Source organism: Balearica regulorum, chromosome 6 (genome assembly GCF_011004875.1).
Source record: "Balearica regulorum gibbericeps isolate bBalReg1 chromosome 6, bBalReg1.pri, whole genome shotgun sequence".
NCBI lineage: Eukaryota > Metazoa > Chordata > Aves > Gruiformes > Gruidae > Balearica > Balearica regulorum.
In genome coordinates this window covers 14,520,192-14,537,424 of record NC_046189.1, presented here as the reverse complement: position 1 = coordinate 14,537,424, position 17,233 = coordinate 14,520,192, and the positions used below count along the sequence as shown (strand labels likewise).

Sequence of the window (17,233 nt, the reverse complement as noted above, 5' to 3'; positions counted from 1 at the left end):
AGGCCAGCACTGGAACTCTAAGGATGCAGGTGTACAGACAATTCAGTACAGAGCTGCAGTGCACGATAACCAGAATGGCTTGTGGTACACAGAAATTTTCCTTCATCAGTGTTCACTAGGTAAGCAAGGTAAGAAAAATGAGATATTACACCTTCCTCTTCAATGGAATTCCCTCTCTCCACCCTCCACTTCCACATATTTCAACACAAGATGCCTCCCAAACTCACTAGACAAAGTAAAAAGGCTTAAATAAGATTTTCTTCAATGCTACAATAACACTAACAGTCCACAAACTCCCTTCTACTTACCACATTACAGTCTGGGCCTGAAATTTACAGTGTCAGTGTAATTTAGGTTAATTTGAACTCAAACACAGTGTGATGTCATGTGATATCAGAAAATCACCAAAAAAATAACAAAGCCCAACTCTGGACTGTTCTAATTTCTTTGTTACCTGTGATAGGTACTGAGCTTTAGAATCTAGCAATTCAGGAACAATTCTGATCAAAAGCTAGTTTCAAAAATGTATTTAAAGATTTTATTCTCACTCTCTTCTCCTTTTATCAAAGGCCAACATTGACTGTGATTCCAGCCCCACTCGATGGCAGAAAGATGCCATTACTGAAAATATTCTTGATTAAACTGCAACACTGACAGGCAGTAAAAACATAAAATGAATTATTAAAATACTAAACCAATTAGGATTTTCAGAGCAGTAATTATAAGAGCAAGCAGAGAACCACATACACCAGTCTTAAGTCTGTTTTACTTCAGAGCTAACAAACAACAGAGCAAATGCACACTTCATTGTCTAGAAGGTATTACCTCTGTAGGAAAGCAAGCAACCCCTCAAAATGCATTTTAGAAACACTCACTTCTTCGGTTCACTGACTGTGTTCACGTTAGCATAAAATAAGATGGTACCTTCAAAGAAATCAAAATCTTGCAAGTCGTCGGGCAGCCGCGGCAGGACATCAGAGAAGTCCTCCTGATTCAATTCCAAGTCATGTGGAATGTCTGTGATTTCATTGGCGATATCATCAGGCAGCTCATCGGCACTCAGCTCTGGTGTGGAGGGGCTCCTGGACAGAAAGTATTCACAGTATTCAACTCTGATTCCTCCAAATGACAACTACAAATGCATATCCACCTATAATGAGTGGTTCCCCACACTTTTTTTTTCCTCCACCCATCATCTAGGAAAAAAATACTTTTAGAAAGCTTCTTTAGGAAGCTTACACTTAGCCTATTGATTAAATACATAAGATGGGGCATCAGGAGCAAGGTATTTTATCCATCAAACCCAGTAATTGCTCAAATCTGAAATGACCCACTCTAAGGTTTTTTCCAACAACCACGTGGAGATGGAATTTCTAGCCCCACTCCAGATGCCGATCAGCACAGCAACATCACACCTGTCTACAGTGGTCATTGACAAGGTTCAAGCTAGCAGTGGGCAAACTGGGGCAAGGCTACCACTGACCGTATGTGGGGCATCTCTACTGGCAGTGAGACACTGGCAGGCATGGTGAGGTTCCCTTGGGGCACTGCAGGAGGAATGGGTTTCTGGGGCCGGCGTGGGCCTCGCCTTCTCTTCTTCTTGTGTTTTTTGGTAAGTGCAGGTGGCTTCGTTTTTTTCCTGGGTTTCCTCTGCTGCTGGTGCTGAACTTTACGGGAACTGTCCCCTCTCAAGAAATTGTCCTTTGGGAATAAAACAATAGCATGTTAAGAGCTAGTAGTATTTTCCTTGGGTTTTTTCCCCCCTTTCATGTAATGCAAGAGACTGCTAACTTACACCCAGGCAAGGTTATGAAAATTAAGCTGTTTCCTTCCTCATTGATCCCAATGGCAAAAATCACACAGACAAAATTATGAGGTATGCTAAATAGGAGATCATGCAGTGACATTTTAAAAATCATCATAGTAAACCCTAACTAAATCAGTGCAAAACTGTATCCTTTGGCATCGTTCCTGTACGTATTAAAGACAGAACACTGTTGTGAAGTGGCAATAATGGGGATAGTGTGCAACAGCTGAAGCCAGCATCCTCAAGTGTCCACTACCATAAAAGAGGGACAGCACTGAGGAAATGGAATTAATACTGTAAGATTAGGGTAAGGATGCAGGTAAACAACTAAGGCCTCATTGTTTTTGAAAAGCAATCATTGATCAATTAAAAAAATAAACCATCATCAGTTTGCAGTTGCCATCATACTGGGAATGGCAGAGGGTTCTATGAGCTACAGAAGTAAACCTTGATAGACACATTGAAGATTGCCTGGGAGAAGGGGAAAATCCCACAGAAATCTGAGCAGACCCTCGCATTTTAATCCAGAAGACTCCTTAATTCAAAAGTATTGGAGAGGTTGGACAAAAACAGTAAGAAAAGAACGACAACAATCCAACAACAGAACAAAAAAAGGGCAGTTTTACACCTAATGCCTTGAAGGAGGGGCAAGACAGAAGTGGGTTTGTGAATTATCCTACAAGTTTTGTTCTGGAAGATGGGAGGCATAAAAGGAGAGCAGAGGACATCACCTTAATTTCTGCATTCTCTCAACTTGTAGTAGGCCACTGCTTTTCCTCTGGGATCCACAGATCCCTGAAGGAGGTTAAAGATAAACTCTAATAGTCACCAAAAGGTAAATAAAGTAGCAAACCCATTATTTTTATGCTTGTAATTGCTATCTACACTTCCTCTAGAAAATACTTTGGGCCCCATGTACTAAGACTGTTTGAGATGCAGTGTTCTTACCATACCACACTCATGCTATATTCAGAGCTAAGGGCCAGGAGTGAGCCCAAATAAAATGACCACAGGATCTCTTGCAATGATTTTCTATTTCTTGATTCAAGAGAGGAATCAAATTTCTTCCAGTGAAGGAAATTCTCATACACACATTATTATATCCTCAAAATTATGTAAAATATTTTCACAACAAACTTTATACTAAGTGGGAATGTTTGGCATGTTTTACCCTCTTAAAAAAATAAAAGGAAATAAACTTTTAAGTTTGTAAACTTGTTAGTTGCCACACAAGAGTTCATAGAAAGACTGGGGTTAAAACTCCTGATCATCCCAACACACAGATCACTACAGTTTTGGCTTTGTACTTACCATTTTTTTGGCATGTTCTTCGCACAGAGGTGTCTGATGTGTAATGTCAAAAACTGGCACAGAGCACTGTTGACCATCCGCAAACTTGGCTGTGCAACTTGAGAAGAGCTGCTGAGAACGGTTCAATAAGATATCTGTACATTTCTGCATCAGGAATAACACACAAGGCAACGATGGAGGAACGCCCTTTGATTTATCAATCTGATGAAGATCAGAGCCTTCAACTCTAGCTGTCCATAGATGCTATTTTTAATGAATACCTTAACTTTGTTAGTCAAGTTCAAAGCTAGGTAAGGCTCAAACCCAACTTTTAAAGTGAAAAACTGCATTCATGCAGAATCTCTAATGATTTTATTATATATTGAGATAGTTTTATGGAAGCAGCCATTTCACTAATGAGTTCTTAGCAAAAAGAAGCCTCTTCCTGGAGTCTTAATCAATAGATCAATAGTAGCAGTTGGAACAGTGTAGTCAACAGGACTATTTCCTTACAGACTAATGACAATCCATACCGAAACATTAAAGAAAAAGTATTTCTTAATTCAATCTTTTAAGGTACATTCTTGGCATTTATCTTTAGAGCACAGACAAAGAAGTTTCAAGATCCTTCCTGCTCCTCTGAAAAAAAGATGTGCAATCAGACAGAAAGGTCAAGTAAATCCAAACGTAAGCTTGCTGAGATTTCCTTCAGAAAAATCCCCTGCAGGAGTGAAAATGTTTCCAAACTTAGAGCAAATCAAACAGATATTTCATTGTATTTTTTCAAACAACATTAGAAGCACTCCTTCCATCTTGAACAGTTCTCAGACCTCAAAATCACTATGTATGTTCAGAAAATGTTAAAACACAAAAGAAAGGACAAAGGAAATGGAAAACCTGCAGAACAATCCAGATGGCAGACTTGGACGGATAGGTCAGAACCAAGATCCTGCTCATTTTAGGAGAGACTGTTTCCATTGAGAAGAAAGTGCAGAGGGAAAAAATGGGCACAAATGCAAAATCCCTAGTTTTGACTTCTCTGCTCTATGGCACACCAACAAGCAAGACCACTTAAACTTTAAAAAAAATAATAAAAAAAACTCCAAACAAACAGAATCATGAGGCAAATCCCAAACACAGCTGCACACCCTGGTGAAGTTTTGAACTGCCCTGCAGCTTTAAGGGCCCTGCAAAAATCAACAAAGAAAAACAAGGCATCTGCAAACCAAAAAGATTGAAAAGGTGCTGCAGTCTGATAGTAACTGGAACAGATAAGCTCTAGCCACTTAAAATACCAAAACCAAAAGCTCCAACAAAAGAAGTCACTCCAACAAAAGCGCCAACAGTTGCTCAGCTAAAACCACAAAAGACAAAGTCTGCAGGATTCTCAAGTATTCCAGGTCAAAAGTCTGCCTGTTTATAGTCTTCAGATCTAACCTCACATCTAATGTGCTCCTTCCTTTCTGTGACCTTCATGCATTGACTCTTAACATCCTTTTCAGGTTTTGATTGAAATCCCCAGCACTGGGAATTCTTCCTCATCCAGAATTTGAATTCTGTGACCCCTTTTATTCTGCTTCTTTAAACAATGCAAAGTACCAGATTTCCATCTTTCTAGCCACTGTAAGCCATCTGTAAAAACTTGTTCCTGTAAACCCTTTATAGGTAGTTAGTCTATTGGAACCTACCAAGAACTGTATGAAAGCCATGAGGCTGAAAGCCACGTTGTTCGTACCAAGTCATTGGTGAGAGATGAACAGTTTTGTAAAGCCTTCGTGCACCCATTAAATACGGCTTACAAAGTAAAATGACGTGATTATGACAGATACCAGTGGCAAACTACTTATCTTCACTGCCTGCAGACCCAAATCACACAGACAAATTAAAAGCAAAGTAGTTGATGATAGGCTAACAAATAGGTATTTCTTTGTGAAAACATATATGTCAATGCAAAAAGCCTAATAAACAAACAAAAAACCCTAAACCAGAACAGCTTCCATGCATGAATGCAACTCCCAGAGTTAAGAGGATACGCTGAAAACAATGCCTGGTGTATGGAAGGGCCTGGTTAGTGCACTGTTCTCCCTTTGAAGTCCCACTACAGGTTGTTGGCTCTGCATCTCTCTGCCTCGCTTGGCTTGTGCTGAAAAAAAAACAAAACATAAAAGAGTTTAGAGGCAAAACCCCAGTCTCAGGTGGTTACTTAGCACAACTCTTGCACTGAATGCAGCACAGTAGGATGAAAAATTCTAACACACGTGTGTGTGTCATGATCCAGACGGGTGCACACTACTACCACACTCTACACAGGGATACAGAATAGATGTCAATGACAGGTGAAGGTGTGACTGCAGTAACAGGATTATTGTTTATTTCACAGGGCCTTAATTGTAATGAAAGGTGCTGTGTGCTACTACCATGTAAATATTACAACACCCTGCAACAGAGCCAAGGACAGCAGTAGGTGAGTGTCAACACAGGTGACCCTTAAAATGAGGTCAATCTTTAGAATCCAATACATTGTACATGCCTACATGGGCAGTCCAGTGCACTTCCAAGCCTGTTCGTAAATCAAAACATGCCGAGCATCCCCAGAGCTTACATGCAAGCATGTGCTCAGACAAACTTAGACTGAGCTCTGGAGTGGCAGAGCCTGAGCGTGCTCAACATGGGTAAAAGCTCTCCTTCATTAACGTGCTACAGCCCAATCCACCAGCAGGTGCCCAGAGCAGAGCACTTCCTCAGCACAGCCTCAATGCTTTGAGCCTGAGCTTCAAGCAGGCGACCAGACAGCAGTGTGGATGAGTACTGCAAGCATTACACAGCTCGCTTGGTGTTAGCCTGCTCTCGAGGCACTTGTCACCTTCACGTAGATAAAGCTGGCGATTCCAGGGCTCAATTTCACCTCTGTACACGTTGTTTTCTAGGTTGACAAAAAGCTGGCTGTAGCCTGACTGTTTTCCTTCAGCCATTTCTGTCATCAACTGCACTTTGACTGAGTAAAGTTTTAGTGAGCAATATTACTCCTGTGAAAAATTTTGTAACTGAAAGGACTCTGTGGCTACTTAAATTAACCAGAGCAGCGATGACAGGCATACCTGGCTTTACCAGTGTACCCAAAACAACGTAATCTTTTTTTGCATAATAAAAGGCAAAAATAATGGGGAAAAAACCCAACAAAAACAGCAAGAGCTTGCCAGTTCTGGCAAGGTTTTGCTGTAGTTTAACTTTGGAGACATTTACACAAGTTTATAAACTAGTAATGTACTTCCATACTGCATCTCGGAGCACCTTTTCAGCATCACTCCACCTCCTCAACAATAAACCCTCCAACTGTCATGAACCACAGCCCGCTGTCCAGGAACAAAAGCATCCCATAACCAGAATATACCCTCAGTACCCTGCTCCAGCCTGCCTCTCATGTTAGCCTCTCCTAACTCCCACAGTCACACACCCTGTAAAGCAAAACCACAAGAGCAAAAGGATGCTGCTGGTACCCCAGACATAACACCAGGGTTCAGACTTACTCTGTTTCTGCACAAATATGAATCGACCAACTCTCAGTATGCCGAGAGCTGGAGGGATGTTGACATTATCTAGAAAGTATTCCCACAGAAGGTAACCTTCAGAGTTGTTAGAAGATATTTATTTTGTTGCCAAGTTTCATTTAATGTTAGATTGAGTTAAATCTAACAAAAAGTGTGAGCTTAAGTTTGATTTGCTGGGAAGAGAATTAAGAGGAGTACAGACTTTTCAAAAAATGTTGTCTGAAAAACGAAATCTGAATTGAAGCAGTGAACTGCAGACCAGACAGCACAGCTTCTAAAGAACTGGGCTTAGTAAAGTACCAGATATTTGAAGGCAGCCAAAATACACAGATTAATTAACAAGAATAAATTTTAGCAGGCCACTAACTTCTTTTGTGACATTTAAGAAACTGGCCCAGACACTGCTAAATAAACAATCCACATTTTAAAAGACAAGGCTGGAGAATGCTTGTCTTCATGGAAAACACTGTATGCCATGTTTACTCTACTCCATGGACAGGCATTTATGTGTCATGGGTTTTCTGCCTTGTGCATGCCTACCAGTTTCAGAGTTCAGCATTTCAGCTGCTGGATACTCTGCCCACCTCCTCCCTGTTCAGACCCCATGTTACTGCAGTCACAGGGGAAGGTCTAACCTGGTACGAGCACACGTAGCTCTTCGGAGTTCTTGTATCAGTTGCCCAGCACGCTCCGGCTCTCTGCTGGCCGCCTGCAGCAAGGCTTTCCGGAGTGTATGCCGGCATTTCTTCTGACGAGATTCTGCCCGCTCCAGGCGGCAGAGGTGCTTGTATTTCTGCTGAAAGTAAGTGCAAAGTCTGGTCACCCTGGAACTCCTGTCATCTGCATTGTCATCATCGGACCTGAAGGAGGGAAAGTAAAAACAAATGGCCTTTAAGTATTTTTTTTTTCCAATAAAGCTAATTTGTCATTTTAATAGAGGTCTTAAGTTGGTGTCCATCTTCTGGCCCCACCAACATGCAAAGGCTGAAATCAGGCAGGGATGCTTGAAAAATGGTAAAAGCAGGATCCCTTTTGAATTCTAAAGGTACTTACCCTTCTTAGTATGTCATTATTAGAGATTACATCAATGTATCATCAAGTCTGACACATTTAAATGTCTGGAGCCTGCTGTTCAAAAAAAAAATCTATACTGTTAACCTTTATTTACTGTAAATGTCTCAGCAAATGAGACAAACTCTTAAATCAAAGTGCAATTAATGCAGAGGAGAAGGGTGGGGAACTGTGTAGTGGAAATTTATTGAAGAAAGGTCATGCTGGAGAAGATGGTCAAATTCTAACAAGTACCAAAACTGCTGACCTTTTCCAATTCCTCTTACTTTGCCAGGTGGTGTTTTCCTTCCTAAACCAAAACGCAGTTGATACTGCTTTCCCCTTGCTGCAGAGTTAAAAGTTGAGTTACAGTTCAGCCATAGAGAAGAAATTCACATTTTACTCCAAAGGTACTGAGGGAAAAATCAGACCAGGGCTAAGCAATGACCAGATGGAGGACTGATCCAATTCTTTGGTTGCTTAAGAAAGCCTTTTCCCATTTGTCTTGGCTTTCAGAATGTCCAGGCACATACCAACAAAACCATCAAACCATGTCAACACATTCAGTTAAATGAAGTAAAAATCATGAAACATAATAAAATCATCACTGGGACTTGTTAAAATAACAAGGTTCGTGAAGCTACCCAGAAGTTCTTCACAACAAGCACTAGTTTGCAGAATGATTTTTTTGTTCATGGACTAAAGAGTATGCACTCAACATAAGCAAAGCAGACTTTGTTCAGTTTTTCCTTATAGAACAGAGAAACTTTTTGCTAACTTTCCTATCTGTAAAATAAAGGAAGGGCAAGGGGAAGAAAACAAGTCCAAACAGATGAAGCAAACCAAAAGCTCCCAAGGTTCGGACTGCAGGGGCTGGCCAGTGAGACTGAGTAAGCTGACATCCAAACCTGCGCAGAGCAAAGTGGATCACAACTAGCTGATGATAGAAGAGATGCAAAATACTGGCCATGATATTTACTAAATAAAGTAAGATCCAGAAATCCAGAATAGCTGTCGCTAAAAGGCAATATGACTAAGACCTACTTTTCTTGCTGGAAAATCTTATTCCCTTCACATTCAAGCTAAATTTAAGAGACTGCATCCATCTCCACTAAGGCTGCCCACGAAAACTCCACAGGAGCAAACACTGCCTTGATACAAATACACATTTTAGTAAAGTTTTATGTGAAGTCAACCATCCTACGTAGTTTGTTTGTTAAAACAGATTACAGATTATTTTTGAAAAGCATAAATTACAAGTGATTAACCTCTGCAATTAAATGCTTAGCAGTAAATACAACCTGTTAAAATATTTAACGTATGTAATGTTTAAAATATTTTCACACTGAAGATGGAAGAAAATACGCTTTTAAGATCTCTTAGGAAAGAATGCCTACTGGGAACATCAACTTGTTTAGAAAAATTTAATTGTGTGCTATTTAATATAGATATTCCTTTTTCCACTTTATTAATAGAAAACAGGAATACATGGATGGGATCAGTTACATATAGCTAGGTCTAAGGTCTTAGATATTTCATTACTGCTCTGGGCCAAGATTTTTAAACAAAGTTGCAGACATACTGGTTGAATTTTAAATATGATTACAAATTAACTTTAAGATGGCAATATTCCTTAAGGGAAAAAAGTGTTTATTTTGGGTGGAAAGAGTGTTTTTTAATGCAAATGCCTCTACATTTCAGACTTTTTACTTCCTTCCCATTGCAACAGACAGAAACAAGTCATCGTACATTAAAATATTTTGAACTGCAGTTTACGAGATAATTTAAAAAAAGCAGATGCAGACATATAAACAAGACATAGAAGGAAATCATGTCTGCAGTGGCAAGGGCTTATTTTGAGGCAAACAGTTTCTAAAAGTCTATTCAGAATTTTGCTTCCAGGCCAGTAAGATTAACCAAAACAAATTCATATGTTGAAAGAAACCTAAAAATATCACACTACCACCTCCTTTTTAATTTTTTTTTTTTTTTTGCTAGGCAAGTACTGAAACTGAAAGCTACTTTTATTGTTGTCCTTTCATAAACAAGTTTACCAACTTCTATTTAGTTTATTCTCTTAAGCTGCATGTATATAACTTCTGAAGTTCAACTTAATGTGTGCCATTTCATTTTTTAAAAGATTTCTGAAAGTGCACGCAAACCATTTGATAATCCAAAATGCTTCTTCCCAACCCTTCCCTTTGAGATTGTCATGTGTAAACATCAGGGGAATTATTGCTGAGTGTTCATGAAGAAAACAAAGGCAGCACGATGTAGCAGAAAGGAAGAGCAAAAGGGTAGCACAAGCAGTCAGGCACCATCAGGGAACCAGGAGAACATGCTCTCTACTCTGAGACACACCAGCAACTGTTCAAAACCCTCTGTAAGGAGGGATTTGAAGAACCTCTTCCTTTTAGTTCTTACAGTTATTGGGAGTTATTAAATCGAACTTTGACAATACGGTGTTGATATTTGCTCCTTTGGGTGAGCTGGTATGAGGAGGGACTCCAATCCTCACACTTCCCTTTCAAACTCGCTACTTGAAATGCTCATTTATCTATAGTTCAGCATAGGAAGTGAAAAACTACTTTGTTTCAGTGTCATTTGTTTTGCGGTGCTTTCTAAGCTACAACACCCAGCACTCAAATCATCTCGGGGGAGAGCCTCACTAATCTGTGGCAGGGCACAGCCCCGGCTCTCCCTCCGAATCGCTGCTCTGTGGAGGAATTCCTCCCACCCCAGCAGCCTGCCCTGCCAGCCACCCTGCCTGCACCGTGCCCGATGCCAACTCCTGCACTGCTGTTTGAACTCAAACACTGGTGCCTGCCTCGAAGCACTGCATCCTGGAATCCTGAGACCACAGGAATCTGATTTTTCAGAATTAGAAGACAGAATAATAAAAGCAAACATTTGGCCGGTGTTTCCACAGAAGACTGCCACAATATGAATTTTACAGATTAAAAGGCCAGAAGGCAAGTGAACTCAAAAATGTATTACTGTTATGACATTAATTTTAAACCAATCTGGTGAATTTTTGAGAGTTTAAGAGCAACTAGAGTACCACATGAGAAGTTCAACAGAAAGTTTGAGGATTCCCCCCACAATCACACAACCAGAAATGCTGAGAACAAGCTGTCCAGTAATGCAGAAATTAACTGTTCACTTTCTTTTATTAATCTGTTCTGAGAAGCATCCCTCCTGCTGTCTTCCATGGAGTCAAAGGAAAAAGGACAGAATGCAGCTAGCTGGTGGAGAGTTACCCCTTTCACACAGGGACCGCAAGCTCAGACACAAATGTACAGAGAAAAAAAAATAGCTTTAATTTTACTATGAAAAACAGTAAGTAAATTGCCATAGGTTTAGGTATATGATTTCAGAATCTAAAGGTTTGGGGAAATAATCTCCATTCGTTTTCTGGTAAAATTAGCCCCCGAACTTCAGAGTCGTAACAAGTCATTGGCTGACTAAGTTAGGAGCCACCAGCCTGCACTGCCAGATTAGCAAGACAGAGTCATTTTGACAAATCAAATTGTTCAAGAAATAGTCTGAACTAATTCATCTTCACCAGCAGACAGACCACATTGCAAAAGTGTTGAAGAGAAACATTTCAGGTAATAAAAACCTCTACAGAAGCTTGCAGAGTAATAATAAAAGGTTTAGAAGGCTGACATCGCATGAATGTATCAATGTTTATCCATAAACAAAATTAGGAAAGTTGCTGAAGAGCTAACACTGGGCAGGCTGATGGAAGTACAAGAGCAGCCAGTAACATATAAAAATTTATCCATCATGATTTAGTTAAGAGAGTGTTTAATAGAAGTGTATAAAATGCTAGAATGGAACAGAAAATGTCAAGACCAGGTATTATTTTCTCTTAATATGCGAAGAGTAGGAAGAATCCAAAGGAAGTTAAAACAAATAGAAGACAAAACACACTGAGATGACCTTTATAAGTTGACAAAAAAAGTAGGGATCTATGGAAGAACCAGATCAAATGTCAAAGGGAGAAGAGTGTAAGGGAAGTTATTTAATAGATATATCTGCTTTGAAAATTATGTATGATTTAAAAGTCTGAAAGTCTGTTCATGTTTTCCCAAAACAATTTATCTAAAAGCTGCCTTTTAAATTAAAATTAACATTTGTGAAAGCTTACTCTATCTCTAACTGCTGATGCCTTAAAAAACAAGGGTCATTCATAACAGAAAAAAACATTTCTTTTAAAAAGGAAAAATCTACTTCTACTAAGCTTTGATTCACTGAATTTAGTGTCCTGGTGTCTGTCCTGATGACAGAGATAGAGATTTGTTGTTCACATTGTGGACAATCTTGAGAGATGTTAAGAAGTTCTGGTAAGTTTCCAAATTTCCATGTAAGAACAAAATAAAGTTTCATTAATATCATTACTCTAACTGTGATATTTAAAAATTAAACAAAAGGAGAGAGCTGTGGTATCAAAAAGACCAGTTGCATAGTGAACGAGAATCATGTGATAGAAACTACAATCAAACTTTATTGAGACCCCAATTCCCTTTTGTTATCAACATGCTTCAGTTTCATTACAATACTATGCTTGGGATGCTTTGCTTTAACTTTCCACCTTAAAATTTACATTAATAGACATATGTCATCATATCCTGCTGCAAGTTCAGATTTATGACTTCACAGTATATGGAGCCTTTCTGCTTCAGCAGCTAATACCTGCTCTGTTTATCCCTTCAATCACATCACTTCCTTTCAATGCTCCCAACTACATGATGGAGGTTTATTCAACACTTAATTATGAAAAGAAGTGCCATGCCCTTTAAAAAAACAGATTAGAACAACATCCTGCACAATTACCGTAAGAATTAATGAGTAAAACATAGCAAGTTTACAAACAAAGTTATTCACAAATAGTAGGAAAGACAAGAAACCAATAGCAACTCCCTTCATTTGGTTCTAATTCAGGAAATACCTCTACTCAGCAAGGCACACAAGTTCATGAATAAATCCCACTAAATTCAATTAAATTTAGGCAAATGAGCTTAAATTCCTTCCTGATGCATCCTTCTGATAGCAGGCTGCACAAAGGTCTCCTAAGTTACGTGGAAACTGGGACAGAAGGTGACAAGCTGTTTCATAGCTCTTACAAACAAATGAGTTCAAACAATCCTTTGTTTCAGCAAAACACTCGAACAAGAGCTTAGGTTCCACTGACTCCACTTGAAGTGAAGCTCACATTTACATGATTTATTCCATCAAGGCCAGTATGAATACTAAAGAATCATACTCACTCATGTCTCTCATAGCCGAGGGTTTCTCGGATAGACCACGCAACCTGGTAAGGGGAGGTTTGCTCTGAATCCTCCAACTCTTCTCCACTGTCTTCAGACCAATCCAGCCCTAAGGGAATAGAAAACATGAAAGGTGGATGAAAAGTGTATCCACCTCATAGAAGTCTCTGAGCAACCTATGGCACAAAAGATGAATGCATAGTATAGTTACAAGCATAATTATGTTTGATTAAATCATAGAATATTCTCAATTATACAGGAAAAGTTACAGTAACAGCTGCATTATAGTGTGCAAATAGCAAGCACTGATTTTTGTCAAATTTGAGTTTTCCTTTTAAAATCCTTATCGGTTTCTTTATCCATAAGCAGTGCAAGAAAAATCACCGGCTTTCTTACCCACAGAAAAATACCACAAGCTTTCGTACCAAGCACACGGAATCTTTAGAGACAAGGTAAGAGAGAAGTCCCTGCCACAAAGAACTGACTGCCTGGCAATTTTTAATACTAGGTGATCTAAATAGGCCACTTTCATTTCTGTTTATATTCTGATCCTTGCTCTCTGCCAAAACATGGGGAGAATAGGAAAACTGTAAGACAGAGCAGCATGGACAGGGATAGATACACCAGCTACACAGGATGTTCCTTTGCTCAGTCTCTGTAATTGCCTGCCAAATGCAGACATTAGCATGAAAAGAGAGCTAAAGAGAGAGATGCAAATACTCCTGCACTTCTACTAAGCAGCATGCTTTCACTTGATGATGATGCAGTAGAATCAACTGATTATATGCACCAGTAGCCTCAGTTAGTCAAGCTAAACACAATCGTTGAATAGGACAGACAGAAACAAAGTCCAGTAAGTTCTCAGGTGGAACATTTTATCTGGAGTTTCATCTTTTGCAGTTTGTTTTTTGGTTTGGTGGTGTTTGGTTTTTTTCAGTTTTTCCTACTCTTCCATATCCCATGGAATTCTTGCTAATTCAGGTGAGAGAAAATCCCGTAGCTGCATTTACAAGCAAGCATTATTACTTTTTCACTTTCTTGTGTGCTCCTTGAAAATGGAGCAGCAGTTGGGATAGAGTTAAGGAGCACTTTATTTTTGCTAAATATAAACTAAATGACTATATCTGAGATTATTCTGAAGTCAGATGCTTTGAATTTGGGAAATGTTATCAGTACTTGGTTACCTGCTTTCAGAGTTAGACACACACACACTTGGAATACAATTGTCAGGAGCACCTTCATCATTTAGAAACAACACTTTAACATAAACCAGAAATATCAGAAACCCTATTTTCCAGGAACTTCAGCATCCTGAAAATTCTATTGTTCATTCCTATTTTTAAGATATACATTTGAACTAAATTCATAGAATCATAGAATTAAGATATCTTAAGACATTTGATAAAGTGCCAGAATCATACTTTAAACTTAAATGTTTTTTCACTCTCACCCTTTCCATAAAGGAATGAAAAAACAACTTAATCATTGGATAAAGATGTCCACAACTGATACCACGGAACAAATTATTTACTCAAATTTTACAAATAAAATCAGAGGGTGTGTTGTTTTGCTTTTAATGGGCACTGCAGAAATGAAGGAATAAAATCTAATCCAGATTCAGCTACACTCACACTGAAGACTGCAGTTACATTAACATCCAATTACATAGCTTTGATGTAAGTACACATAAAACTTGCTGCATCTTTTTTAGGATTCTGTGCAGTCATCTCTAGTGCTACTCTATCATAAAAACAAAATCCTGAAACTCTCTGAACCAGCATAACTAGTCTTTAATATTAAGGCATATTATGAATAAATAACAAATACATTTTCTACTCTCACATAATTGATGTGAATGCTGTTACTTTGAAAAATATAAAATGTTGTAATTGCATACACATACAGTTATGCATCTGCCTAACTGTACATTTATAGGCCTAATCAGTTTTTTTTACTATGCCTCTTCTTCAGGAAAATGTATTCTCTTCACCACTTGAGAATGTAAAACATTAAACACAGAAAGCATCCTTCTACAATCTTTCAAAACACAGGTCACTTTCAACGCTACTGGGGTCTGTGACACTCAAAAATGCCTCTGGAGTTGTCATTCCTCAAAAGACCTACATTATAGGTAGGACCATCAAAGCGGTTTTCTGAAGAACAATGTCCTTTGGAGACATGCTATGGGATGCTAATTATCTTCTGAACAAACAGTCAGGCTATCCCATTAGTGCCAAAGGACAGATCTTAATAGCAAATTTAAAAAAAGGTTAATTGAAAAATAGCAAAAATTACAGATGTTTGCAATTAAATAAGATATTATATGAAGAACATTCAGATTTAAGTCTTTTTTTTTTTTTTAAACATCATAAATGGCATTCCTGCTCTAATATCACACAGTCAAGTCAAGTGGAAATTTGGATCTGCACAGAATGATGGGCCAGATCTCCAAACTTTGACTTGCACTCAACTTTGTAAATACGCACTTGTCACATATTTAACGTTCAATCTAACCTTGTCCACTCATGTAGGTACAGCTGTGCCATCTTTACTACTCAAGTTGCAAAACTTCTGTAGGATGTCTGTATCATCCAAATAATACTTTCTACACTTCAGTTTGATTTCCCAAATGGTTAACAGGACATTAAGAAGAATAAACAGCCAAAATACCATAAACTATCTGCGAAGGGTCCAGGCATTCCCTTCATAGAGAACAGGGCTAAAGAAAACACCAAGAGATTACCCAGTTCAGGGTTATTTTGCAAGGATGACACACAAATGCAGGACAGGGCTAGGAAGACATTCCCCTGTTGTCTTTTGGTTTCAGGTTAAAAAATAAGCACGCAGCACATCATATTATCTACCCACCTAAATGTGGAAACAGATCAGTGTCCAGCTGCTGTTTTCGAGTGCACAGTTTCACCAGTCTCTGTAGCCGGCTCATGCAGGACGAGTGCGGAGAGAAGGCTGTGGCTTTCATGAGGACCCGATCAGTCCTTGGAGGGTCCGTGACAGGAGCCCTAGCGGGTGGCAGGAGAGGCAGAGGTCTCTTGTTAGACAACTGCCGGGCTTGTGCTATAGTGTGTGTGGTGGGTGCCACTCCCTGCATTGGTAGGCTGGTGTTCGGAGGTTGAGGTGACTTGCAGACTACGCCCTGCGGTAGCCCTGTCGGCTTTAACGAAGCTGATGAAGGTGGCAGATGGGAGTGCTGCTGCTGCAGAGGCTGCTGCTGCAAAGGTGCAGGAAGGGGGCTAAAGTGCTCTTGGCGAACTTTTAAAATCTCTGTCTCTCTCTGGCGCTGCCGGTTTTGAGCCAACTTGCTCTGCAACTTTTTCCTCACTGTTGCCCCTTTCTTTAGGTCATCATCCTCCTCGTTGAAAGCAAAGGGGTCTTCTAATTCTGCCTCCAGGTAGTGGAGAGGAAGCCTAGCCCCTGGAGGGGAGAGGGACATCCCATCCAGTCCGTTGGGCATCTTCAAGGCCAGGGTGGGCACTGTCAGACTGAAGGCCATAGCATCCATCTGATGCCTGACCTTTACCTCCTCTATGGGATCATTCTTTTTCTTCCTCTCCTTTTTCGGTATAAAGCCAAGTACCTGCAGGTGGCTGTTGCAGTACCTTTGAAAAGTAATAGCAGTCAGTTATTAACTCAACTCTTGTAAGTAAAATCTGAAGAAAACAGACATCACTAAAGGGAAATCCACACACACCCATCTCATGTGAATTTAGATTGAAACGTAAGAAGTTTTATAAGAAGTGTACACAACTGCTTCTAATACAACAGAACCTGTAACAGAAAGCAAAAACTTACACAATTTTGTGATCTTAAGATATAAAAATCTTCAGTCATTATTCATAAGAGAATCACACACAACCATTCAAAATATTTACCCTCAAATAGGGTAAATACAAAGCAAAGCAAACAAAACAAATGGACTGATATATAAACCAGTAAGAACTCAAGCCATTAACTCTGATCATTTCAAAAGCTCCCACTGAAAACTACTTCCTTTCATTTGGCTGTTCTTTCACTGGAAGTAGTTAACATTTTCATCAATGCACACATTATTGTTATGAATTCCACTGTAGTAGAGAGCAGTTTCTTATACGGACAATCTCACTAGAGATATCTGCTGAGAAAGGTCCCTATTTGCACTTAATGAACAAGTAGCATAAATATTTAAGTTCTGTTTTAGTAGTTTAACATGATGAATTTTGTAGCCAGCAGATTAGCTGCATGTTCTTCAAACAAAAAAAATCTAGTTT

The 17,233-nt window shown here is 39.3% G+C and overlaps 1 protein-coding gene across 2 annotated transcripts in view; it reads right to left on the bottom strand.

Moving 5' to 3' along the window:
• Positions 1-17,233, bottom strand: part of INO80D (INO80 complex subunit D) — a 36,877-nt gene that overhangs the window by 4,734 nt on the left and 14,910 nt on the right. For both annotated transcript variants that reach the window (XM_075756436.1, XM_075756437.1), the window contains exons 5-11: positions 15,837-16,585; positions 12,969-13,077; positions 7,281-7,505; positions 5,131-5,240; positions 3,119-3,252; positions 1,484-1,701; positions 925-1,082 (exon numbers count right to left, since the gene is read on the bottom strand). In XM_075756436.1, coding sequence (XP_075612551.1) covers positions 925-1,082; positions 1,484-1,701; positions 3,119-3,252; positions 5,131-5,240; positions 7,281-7,505; positions 12,969-13,077; positions 15,837-16,585 — 1,703 coding nt within the window. The remainder of the gene's footprint in view (positions 1-924; positions 1,083-1,483; positions 1,702-3,118; positions 3,253-5,130; positions 5,241-7,280; positions 7,506-12,968; positions 13,078-15,836; positions 16,586-17,233) is intronic.